This window comes from Chiloscyllium plagiosum, unplaced genomic scaffold (assembly GCF_037043375.1).
Source record: "Chiloscyllium plagiosum isolate Xiang-an unplaced genomic scaffold, Cpla_swu_hap1 HiC_scaffold_15, whole genome shotgun sequence".
NCBI lineage: Eukaryota > Metazoa > Chordata > Chondrichthyes > Orectolobiformes > Hemiscylliidae > Chiloscyllium > Chiloscyllium plagiosum.
In genome coordinates this window covers 7,130,729-7,142,972 of record NW_028270153.1, presented here as the reverse complement: position 1 = coordinate 7,142,972, position 12,244 = coordinate 7,130,729, and the positions used below count along the sequence as shown (strand labels likewise).

The window sequence follows — 12,244 nt, the reverse complement described above, 5'->3', positions numbered from 1 at the left end:
ACAGCAAGTGATTAGTAAATTAAATGGAATATTGTCACTTATTGCAAGAGGAATGTGGATTATATAAAAGGGGATGTACTACTACAGTTATATGCAGTATTGGTGAGGTCACAACTGGAGTACTATGGGCAAGTTTGGTCTCCTTTTATATAAGAAGCAATCCAAAAGCACAAGAATCAGTTCAGACAAGGTTCACGTGCCTTATGCTTAGGATGGGAAAGATTAGGGGGCATACTTTTGATGATGATCTCCTCTGCTGCTGGATTCGAGAATTCCTGGACTGGTTTGTAACAGAAGAACCCATTTGGAAATCTCCAGCATAAAGGTCAACAGTTTCATGAAATAGGATTTCTGACCCTGACTGGAATTTTTGGGCTAGTATTTATTAGACTGTTACACATTTATGAATTTAATGCATTACTCTTGTTGGAAAATAGGCGCATGCACTATAATAAGGTAAAGAGGGGACAACATAGCATTATTTGTATCTCACTTAATTGAACCAAGCAGTTAAATTCACTCAACTCTTGTTAATTATGATTCACTTCTAACAGTGTGGTGTTTACTTTTTAGATGGAAATTGGCACAGGTACAAGGACAAGATAGCAGCAGCTGTGGGTTCTTATCAGTCCTGCATCCAACATAACTGCAGCTGTCATCAACGGTATGGTCTTACTCGTTAGAATATTATTTTTAACCTTTTTTTACATCATATTTTCTTTGAATTGCATCTTAATATTATTGTTCTCCTTCAGCTATGCATGCCAGTGTCTTTAGCTGCCTCACATTTCCCCTGCAATCTGGAGCAGGTGGGTTAATCCCTTCCCCAATTGCTCAGTTTCCTTGTAATCATGTCTTTGGTGGTCTTATCAGATTGAGACCACAGCTTAAGGCGATAGAGGTTGATGAAGGCAAACACCTCTACATTATTTTTTGTAGCTGTTCAGCAGGAGCAAGAATATCTGCTTCTTAAGAGTTGGCAGACTGGTTGCACTTCATCCAGCACAAAGGAGGAAACTATTTCCTCTGCAACCCAACAGTTACTGCATCCATTGCTGGTATGTGGTCTTTTTAACCTGATAATGGGCCAGTGAGCAAGCATTAGGAGTTCAGATCACACCAGATCATATATTTTAATTATGAGATCTGTGGACTAGCACCTGGAATGATGTCTTCCAGGCTGTCACCAAAAGATTAATGTTCTTATAATGGAATGGAATTTCCTGTCCCTATACAGACTGTAAAATGTGCACACTTTAGATTAGATTACTTACAGTGTGGAAACAAGCCCTTTGGCCCAACAAGTCCACACCAACCCGCCGAAGCGCAACCCACCCAGACCCATTCTCCTACATTTACCCCTTCACCTAACATTACGGGCAATTTAGCACGGCCAATTTACCTAACCTGCACATTTTTGGACTGTGGGAGGAAACTTTGTGGTTATTTCTTTATGCCCCTCTGCAGTAGGTTAAGAAACCCCATGTTGTTAAACAATTTCTCAAGGAAATAGCTCATCACCTTCTAAGGCCATAAATGTAGCCTTGCAACTGATGCTCACATCCCTACAGAGAATATAGAAAAATTAGTTCTCCCCCATGTTACCTTGGGGAATGTAACATGGGGAAGAATAAATACGCCCCCACAGCAAACTTGAGTGCTAAGTTCCTGGCTGTAGATTTTAACACCAGGAAGATTTATAAGAAGAATTATAAACAAGTGTTTTTTAGTCCTTGTGTGTGCAAGCCATGAGCTTATCCTGGAAAATCATACATGCAAAATCATCCATACAAACGCAGAATCATTTCCTACTGCAGACCCTGCTCAAGAGGATTTTAGGAGTACAGAACTTGTTTATGATAATTGGAATGTTTTAACTTTAAGAAAAATGTGTATTTTTAAGATTTGTTCATGGATGTGTGCATCCCTGGCAAGACCAGCAGTGGTTACCCATCTTTATTTGCCCTTGAGGCTGTTTAAAAGTCAACTATGTTGCTTTCGGTCTGGAGTCACATGAGGGCGCAACAGGATAAGAATGGTTGATTTCCATCACTAAAGGACATGAATGGATGAACCAGATGTGTTTTTAACTATACTCTGGTAGTGTCATGGTTGCCATTATAGTCATAGTCATAGAGGTGTACCGCATGGAAACAGACCATTCCGTCCAACTCGTCCATGCCGACCAGATATCCCAACCCAATCTAGTCCCATCTGCCAGCAGCCACCTTCAATTCCAGATTTTTAAAATTAACTGCATTAATTCAGTTTGAATTCCACCTCTGCCATTGTGGAATTTGAGTCCCTGTCTCCTGACCACTAGATTACAAACTCAGTAACACTGGGTAGTCCAGTGCCTACCTCTGGGCATAAGGTGTGATGTACTGTTGCATTGTCTCTCTGTTCATGAACTAGTTTACATAAGTTTGACTTATTTTGTGAAACGAATTGAATATTCCATCATCCTTGAATTGCTGGTGCTTTTTTTTTGTATAAGTACCTTAGAGTGTAAAGTGCTTGTGAATTGTGTTTGGTTCATATCCCTTGAAAGTTGGTGCAAAGCCTAATTGTTAACTCTGATTGTGTAGTGTACAAATGCCTTAATAGACTATTGTTTTCTTTCTGTGAAAGTAGTAACATAGACTAGAAGGAATAAATAAATATGTCTTTGACCTGTGACCCTTTTGTAATTGTTTAAATTTCATTTTATTGTATTTTATTCAGTGTCCTAGAGGATGATCTTTCACCCTTCAAGCAAGGAATCTCCAGTGACATGATGACTGATACTGTCAATAAAAATGTAGGGACTCACTACCAGATAATACAGAACAAGTTGTATCGACAAGATGACTGCATGTTCCCTGCCAGGTGGGAGAATAGCCAGGCCTGCTGGGATTTGATGCATATGTAATATGGGACTGAAATGAACCAAAGAGATAGAGTCTTTTCCTTGAGATTTCTGACCATGAAATTCTCCAACAACTATAAACCACTGGAACCTGACTCAACCATCCATGATGCAATTTGTTCAAACAGAAATCCTAACATGCATTGAAGAATGGGTTAAACCTTCAGTAGCGTGTACTAGATGTGAGTCACACAGTAGGATAATGAAATATTAAAGTCAAACTCTTCGGTCCTAAACTGAACTTTATGTATGTGACATCCAGTCTGCCTCCTTCTACATCTGGAACATTATCTTCAATATCTTATCTACTTTCACTGTGCTGCAACACTCTTCCATATATTCATCAAGAGTCATTCAGCATGGAAACAGTCACCCCCGACCATGTTCCTAAACTAAACCAGTCCCACCTCCCTGCACTTTCCCCGTATCCCTATTCATGAACTTATCCAAGTGTCTTTTAAACATTGTAACTGTACCTACTGGGGGGTTGCTGCTCAATCACTGCTGTGATTCCTCAAGGTCACTCCTTTGATCAGCTGTCCGGAATATCTCAGTTACAATCAACAGCTCACTTAACTGCCTCTTTACCTGCTTTCAAACCACAAATAAAGTTATTGGTTTAGCTGTGATTTGAAAGTAATTGTCTTGATCCCTTCTGTCCACCACCTGCTTTTACAAGCATCCTGAGTTTGCTTTTTATGCAAGTGCTTTATAAATATGTGGAACACAAACCATTTCACATCCTTGTGTGTAGTTGAAATGATCTAAACTTTTGCTTAATTTCTGTCACAGGCTAATTCTATCTTCAATAAATAATTATTAAGATGCTCAAAATCTTGAGGAAATTGGACAAAGTAGTCACAGAAAAACATTTCCAACTGAAGTAAGGGTTAAGCATCAGAGACAGTTTTAAGATAAATAACAAATGAAGCAAAGGAAAACTGAGGAAAAGTGTTTAGGATCTGAAATATGTTAATGATGCTGTGGCGGTGGCAGTTTCAATTAAGACATTCAAGAAAAATTAGAGAACTAAAATTTAAACAATGGAAATATGAAGCTTGAAGGCATGCTGATCTGACCACTGTGACAACAGGCCTTGCATTGCTATAAATGCTTCTCTTTATGTATCTCCATTTGTGGTGAGTTAGCCAATCACTTTCTTACTGTCTTTTTGTTCTATGTTCAGGTGCAGTGGAGTAGAGCATTTTATATTGGAAATAATTGACCAGCTCCCTGACATGGAATTTGTGCTCAATGTCCGAGACTACCCTCAGATTCCATACTGGATGAAACCCATCAGGCCTATCTTGTCTTTCAGCAAGGTAATCGTCAAAGGAGGCTTACTACAATATCCAGCTCTTGGACCTGGCATTGACTGCATTTAAAAATATGCTGCCACTTATTTTTCTGTTACAGACATCAGAATACTATGACATCATGTACCCTGCGTGGACCTTCTGGGAGGGAGGTCCAGCAGTTTGGCCCATTTACCCAAAAGGACTTGGACGCTGGGACCTAATGAGGAAGGAGTTAAAAGTGTAAGGCGTATTTGATGAATAGAATCAGTGCTAAAGGAATATTTTTGCTTTTATTTTCATGAAGAGAGAATCTGACTGTATAAGTGTTCGGAGTCCTGGGTCTGCCATTCTTTGGGTTATTTATGCCATTGAATATGATGGTTGGGATAGTTTGTGGATGATCCAAGGAAGGCCGAAAGACTGACCTCATTGACCCTGCTGTATTTGATAATGAAATCCATGGCCTAACATGGTCGTATTGATGTGTGATATAATTGGAAGCTCAATAATCATAAGGAGCATACAATTAGAACTGATAGGAAAGGGAGCTATCTGTGTTGTAATATATCTGGACTCTAATCCAGAACACCAGACTAATATAGCAACATGGGTTTGAGGCCCACCATGGCAGATGTGAAATTTGAAATCATAGAGTCATAGTCATAGAGATGTACAGCATGGAAACAGACCCTTCGGTCCAACCCATCCATGCTGACCAGATTTTTAAAAAATGCTAGAACAAAAAGCTCATGTAATGTTGATTGTGTAACTACTGTTAATTGTTGTGAACAAAAATCTGGTTCACTGATGTTCTATAGAGAAGTTAATCCACGATCCACTGGTCTGCCCTACATACACCTTTAATTCTCAGCAATGTCATTGACTCTTATTGCCCTCGAGGTAATTCGTGATGGGCAGTAAAATGTTGACCCAGCTAGCAATGCCCACACTCCATGGATGAATTCTAAAAATGCAGAATTTGATTTCTTTCCCTCTTACCTCTGCTATTTGTATTTTATTAATGCTTATCTACCAGCTATTTGTATTTTATAAATGCTTATCTACCATGCAAAGCTAATATTTTAGGTTCAGTGACTTTTCTTCAGAGTAGACCCTTCTTCAAAACAAAACTTGCATCTCTGTAACATCTTTCGTAATCTCAAAGGATTTCAAAGCGTCTTACACCCATTGTAAAATTTTGGAAATGCACTTCTGTTTTCTTACATTAATTATGTTTTGTTCTGAAGTCATGAAAGGAGCTTTGTAAGGCAAATCGTTTTTTGGAAGTTTACATGTAATTGCCTCTCGCATGAGATTAAATGGCTCAAGCATTTATCCGGATGCACTGTGCATTTGGAGAAAATGGACACACATTCTTTAGCCTTTCTAAATGGGATATGCTACAAAAAGGACCATCAGCAGAGTGATAACACAATCCAGAGTCTGTGTTTACAATGAAATTTAATTGGCCTTTTTTGTTGTTTCACTAGATCTGCTGAAAAGTGGCCATGGGAGAAGAAAGTCTCAAAAGGTTTCTTTAGAGGATCAAGGTAAGGCTAATAGTTATGACCATTTATAATACAATGTATAAGTTTTTGTTGTACAAATATTTGATTCTGAAAGTTAATGCTATGGAATGTATGAAGTGCCACCCAATATGACCATTTCATAAGGAGTTGGTTGTGGAGAGACTCACGTTTGGAGAGAGACTCACGTTTGGTATGTTGCCTCCCAGGTGCAAGGGTACGTGATGTCTCTGATCGTGTTTTCCGGGTCCTTAAGGGGGAGGGGGAGCAGCCCGAAGTCGTGGTCCACATTGGCACCAATGACATAGGTAGGAGGAGCGCTGAGGATGTTAGGCAGGCTTTCAGGGAGCTAGGTTGGAAGCTCAGAGTTAGAACGAACAGAGTTGTTGTCTCTGGTTTGTTACCCGTGCCACGTGATAGAGAGTCGAGGAATAGGGAGAGAGAACAGTTAAATGCGTGGCTACAGGGATGGTGCAGGAGGGAGGGATTCCGGTATTTGGATAACTGGGGTTCTTTCTGGGGAAGGTGGGACCTCTATAAACAGGATGGTCTGCACCTGAACCTGAGGGGCACCAGTATCCTTGGTGGGAGGTTTGCTAGTGCTCTTGGGGGGGGGTTTAAACTAACTCTGCAGGGGCATGGGAACCCAGACTGTAGCTTTAGGGTGCAGGACCTGGAGTGTAGGGAGGTTAGGAACATGGCATCAATTTCAAAGGAGGGTGCCTGTAAACAGGAAAGTGGTTTGAAGTGTGTATACTTCAATGCAAGAAGTATACGAAATAAGGTAGGTGAACTTGCAGCGTGGGTTGGTACCTGGGACTTCGATGTTGTGGCTATTACGGAGACATGGGTAGAACAGGGACAGGATTGGCTGTTGCAGGTTCCAGGGTTTAAATGTTTTAGTAGGGTCAGAGGTGGGGGTAAAAGAGGGGGAGGTGTGGCATTGCTTGTAAAAGATAGTATTACAGCTGTGGAAAGGACGATGCATGAAGACTCGCCGGCTGAGGTTAGGAATAGGAAAGGTGAGCTCACCCTATTAGGAGTTTTTTACAGGCCTCCTAATAGTCCTAGAAACATAGAAGAAAGGATTGCGAGGATGATTCAAGAGAAGAGTGAAAGTAATAGGGTGGTTGTTATGGGGGACTTTAACTTTCCTGATATTAATTGGGAATGCTATAGCTCAAGTTCGTTAGATGGGTCAGTGTTTGTCCAATGTGTGCAGGAGGGTTTCCTGACACAATATGTAGATAGGCCAACAAGAGGTGAGGCCATACTGGATTTGGTTCTGGGTAATGAACCAGGCCAGGTGTTAGAATTAGAGGTAGGTGAGCACTTTGGGGACAGTGACCACAATTCGGTGACCTTTACTCTAGTGATGGAGAGGGATAAGTGTGCACTACAGGGCAAGAGTTATAGCTGGGGACAGGGAAATTATGATGCTGTGAGGCATGACTTAGGATGTGTGGCCTGGAAAAGTAAGCTTCAAGGCAAGGGTGTAATTGATATGTGGAGCTTGTTCAAGGAACAACTATTGAGTGTCCTTGATAAGTATGTGCCCGTCAGGCAGGGAGGAAAGGGTCGTGTGAGGGAGCCGTGGTTTAATAAGGAATTGGAATCCCTTGTTAAATGGAAGAGGGCGGCCTATGTAAAGATGAGGCGTGAAGGTTCAATTGGGGCGATTGAGAGTTATAAGGTAGCCAGGAAGGACCTGAAGAGAGAGCTAAGAGCAGCAAAGGAGGGGACATGAAAGGTCCTTAGTTGGTAGGATTAGGGAAAACCCTAAGGCTTTCTATAGGTATGTCAGGAATAAAAGAATGACTAGGGTAGGAATAGGTCCAGTCAAGGATAGTAGTGGGAAGTTGCGTGTGGAAGCTGAAGAGATTGGGGAGACACTGAATGAATACTTTTCATCAGTATTCAATCAGGAACAGGACATTGTTGTCAATGTGAGTACTGAGTCACAATTAAGTAGAATGGATGGCTTTGAGGTATGTAGAGAAGAGGTGTTGGAAATTCTGGAAAGGGTGAAAATAGATAAGTCCCCTGGGCCTGATGGCATTTATCCTAGGATTCTCTGGGAAGCAAGGGAGGAGATTGCAGAGCCATTGGCCTTGATTTTTATGTCCTCGTTGTCTACAGGAGTAGTGCCAGAAGATTGGAGGCTAGCAAATGTGGTTCCCTTGTTCAAGAAGGGGAGTAGGGATAACCCTAGTAACTATAGGCCGGTGAGTCTCACTTCTGTTGTGGGCAAAATCTTAGAGAGAATTGTAAGGGATAGGATTTATGAACATCTGGATAGGAATAATGTGATCAAGGATAGTCAGCATGGTTTTGTGAAGGGCAGGTCGTGCCTCACAAACCTTATTGAATTCTTTGAGAAGGTGACTAAGGAGGTGGACAAGGGGAAAGCAGTAGATGTGGTGTATATGGATTTTAGTAAGGCGTTTGATAAGGTTCCCCATGGTAGACTACTGCAAAAAATACGGAGGTATGGCATTGAGGGTGAGTTGGAGGTTTGGATTAGGAGTTGGCTGGCTGGAAGAAGACAGAGGGTAGTAGTTGATGGCAAAGGTTCATCTTGGAGTGCCGTCACTAGCGGTGTTCCGCAAGGATCTGTTTTGGGACCATTGCTGTTTGTCATTTTTATAAATGACCTGGAAGAGGGGTTAGAAGGTTGGGTGAGCAAGTTTGCGGATGATACGAAAGTCGGAGGAGTTGTAGACAGTGAGGAAGGATGTGTCAGGTTACAGCGGGATATAGATAAGCTGCAGAACTGGGCAGAAAGGTGGCAAATGGAATTCAATGTAGCTAAGTGTGAGGTGATTCACTTTGGTAAGAATAACAAAAAGATGGGGTACTGGGCTAATGGTCGGATACTTGGTAGTGTGGATGAGCAGAGGGATCTTGGTGTCCGTGTACACAAATCTTTGAAAGTTGCCACCCAGGTAAATAGTGCGGTGAAGAAGGCATATGGCGTACTGGCTTTTATTGGTAGAGGAATTGAGTTCCGGAGTACTGAGGTCATGTTGCAGTTGTATAAGACTCTGGTGCGGCCACATCTGAAGTATTGTGTGCAGTTTTGGTCGCCATACTATAGGAAGGATGTGGAGGCACTGGAACGGGTGCAGAGGAGGTTTACCAGGATGTTGCCTGGTATGGTAGAAAGATCGTATGAGGAAAGGCTGAGGCACTTGGGGTTGTTTTCATTGGAGAAAAGAAGGTTTAGGGGTGACTTGATAGAGGTGTATAAGATGATTAGGGGTTTAGATAGGGTCGACAGTGAGAATCTTTTTCCTCGTATGGAGTCAGCTATTACAAGGGGGCATAGCTTTAAATTAAGGGGGGGTAGGTATAGGACAGATGTTAGGGGTAGGTTCTTTACTCAGCGAGTCGTGAGTTCATAGAATGCCCTGCCAGTAGCAGTGGTGGACTCTCCCTCATTATGGGCATTTAAGCGGGCATTGGATAGGCATATGGAGGATAGTGGGCTAGTGTAGGTTAGGTGGGCTTGGATCGGCGCAACATCGAGGGCCGAAGGGCCTGTACTGCACTGTATTCTTCTATGTTCTATAATACCTCTAGATCTCAAAGGTGTCAGACTGACCATCTAGGTCTCGTAATCTTGGTAACATTGTGTATCATACCAATGTAACTTGTAACTGGTTATCATGTCTTGTTTAAGACATGATTCTCTACCAATCCAGACAGCAGGCCCTCTAGAGCCAACCGAAAAGGAGGATGGTGGCAGCAAATCTAGCGCATGGAATCCAGCTCGCACATGCAGCATGGTGAGCAGCAGTGCATTGGAACACAAATTAGCTGAACCACATAAAACTTTTAACAGTATCCTAAATTACATTGGATTCTAGAAATTTCCTAATCTGAGTTTTGAGTGACTCATGCAGACAGTCGTCATCTGAAACAGCTGAACATTCGAGAATCTTGTAGAGTAAAAACTTGTGACCAGATTCATCAAGGCAGAATGAGCAGTCAATGCTAAATACGTTTCAGACCTGGTAGCAGACCCATAGCTTCTGGCTCGTAGTTGCTTCTCTATGTGGTGATGTAGCACTGGTCGCACTTGGCAGTTACAGATTGCTTTGGGTGCTGGGAACTGAAGGAGCAGTCACAAATTGAGGTTCAGCTGGAGACTGGGCATTGGAGGCTGCATGATTGAAACTGAAATCACTGGTGGGCAAGGGAAATCTTTTAAAAATAAAGTGTATTTGCTGGCTGAGAAAGATAGAAGTAAACAAAGTACTTACTGCTGTGAATGAATTTTGCTGCCATAGCAAACAGGTACTACAAGGCATGGCTCCAGTAAGGAAAATCAAGGGTGACAGAAATAATTTAAAAATAAAGCTGCAGCTACGAAATGCCGCGATGCCAGAATCATAGCAATAAAGGGGAAAGTTAGAAACCGAAATAGACAGTCTAATGTAAGAAGGAAGTAAGGAGATGATTGAGGCAACAATTAGGGCAGGAGATTTGTAATTTAAACACAAAGCAGAAAATAATTAAGGTTGCAGACTGTAGGATCATTCAGCAAAGCTGTTAAAGAGAAGAGGAATTCTCATTAACTGTGTACAGCAAAGGGGATTCCTAGCAATGTTGTGAATGTAATTTTCTTGGGAAACCCACTAAGAGAATGGCATCATTTATTAGGATCCAAGTAGAACATAGAACAGGTACACAATCCTTATTCCGAAATCCGAAAAGCTCTGAAATGTGAAGTTTTTTTCTCCATAACAAGGTTGTAAACAGTTAGCACAATTCCACACCACTTGACCCACGTCACGCAGATGTGACATGGCGGCATGGCCCAGCGCTGACAGGCGTCAATTCTTTCTCAGGGCTTGTAGTACTCACGGGTGCGACTGCTGTTTGGTAAGATTTTAAAAAATTTGACCGTGAAATTGTAACTTATTCCGAAATCCAAAAAATTCCGAAAACCAGCTGGCCCCATGGGTTTTGGATAAAGGATTGTGTACCTGAGCATTACACCCCCGGCTCAGCATAGACCTATCGGCCCTCAATGTTGCATCGATTTGTGAAACCAATCTGAAGCCCATCACACCTTCACTATTCCATTTTCATCCATATGTTTATCCAATGCCCATTTAAATGCCCTTAAAGTTGGCGAGTCTATTACTGTTGCAGGCAGGGTGTTCCACGCCCCTACTACTGAGTAAAGAAACTACCTCTGATATCTCTCTTATATCTATCACCCCTCAACTTAAAGCTATGTTCCCTCATGCTCGTCATCACCATTCGAGGAAAAAGGCTCTCGCTGTCCATCCTATCTAACTCTCTGATTATTTTATATGTCTCAATTAAGTCACCTCTCAGCCGCCTTCTCTCTAACGAAAACAGCCTCAAGTCCCTCAGCCTTTCCTCATAAGACCTTCCCTCCATACCAGGCAACATCCTAGTAAATGTCCTTTGAACCCTTTCCAATGCTTCCACATCCTTCCTATAATGCGTGACCAGAACTGTACGCAATATTCCAAGTGCGGCTGCACAAGAATTTTGTACAGCTACAACATGACCTCATGGCTCTGAAACTTAATCCTTCTACCAATACCGCATACCTTCTTAACAACCCTATCAACCTGGGTGGCAACTTTCAGGGATCTATGTACATGAGCACCGAAATCTCTCTGCTCATCTCCACTACCAAGAATCTTACCGTTAGCCCAGTACTCTTTATTCCTGTTGCTCCTTCCAAAATGAACCACCTCTCATTTTTCCTCATTGAACTCCATTTGACACCTCTCAGCCCAGCTCTGCAGCTTATCTATGACCCTCTGTAACCTGCAACATCCTTCAGCACTGTCCACAACTCCACTGACCTTCGTGTCTTCTGTAAATTTACTAACCCATCCTTCTACGCCCTCATCCAAGCCATTTATAAAAATGACAAACAGCAGTGGACCCAAAACAGATCCTTGCAGTACACCACTCCATTTTAGCTACAAAATTTATTTTAGCATTACGCAGCTTAATAGGGCAATGCTGAGAGAACTCATCCATATGTACAGCAGAGAGAGTTTAGCCAGATTATTTAAAAATTGTCTTGGTGCAACTCTGTGTCAACAGTGCATTCTGACAGGTGCAGATAGATGACATGAGTGACCTATTGATACAGGATAAGGAGATCAAGGGGTATGACCAATTGATTCATAACATTTTAAAATACCAACAGACAGGAGATATGAATGCAAGTATGAATTATCTGACAAATTTATTTGCCTCTTAGTCCACATTGTCAGCAGAATTTAAATACAAATTGTCATTTGTAGTACAGAACTTGAATGTTCTGGAAAAAGATATCTTACACTCAGTGGGAAAACCGACCCTCATACTGCATGAGACTGTTGATTGGTTGGCAAGTAGTATTACCATGGAGAATACACCCATTATTGCTGATTTACAGCTAACTGTAAATTTAAACCCAACAGCTTAACTCTGATTGTTTCGGGCAATTCCCTAAGACATAAGCCAGTAAATGG

General features: G+C 41.8%; 1 protein-coding gene across 3 annotated transcripts in view; it reads left to right on the top strand.

Moving 5' to 3' along the window:
- Positions 1-12,244, top strand: part of poglut1 (protein O-glucosyltransferase 1) — a 36,898-nt gene that overhangs the window by 7,752 nt on the left and 16,902 nt on the right. For all 3 annotated transcript variants that reach the window (XM_087994706.1, XM_043710892.2, XM_087994707.1), the window contains exons 2-6: positions 574-664; positions 2,725-2,868; positions 4,095-4,230; positions 4,325-4,446; positions 5,697-5,756. In XM_087994706.1, the coding sequence (XP_087850832.1) occupies positions 574-664; positions 2,725-2,868; positions 4,095-4,230; positions 4,325-4,446; positions 5,697-5,756 (553 nt within the window). The remainder of the gene's footprint in view (positions 1-573; positions 665-2,724; positions 2,869-4,094; positions 4,231-4,324; positions 4,447-5,696; positions 5,757-12,244) is intronic.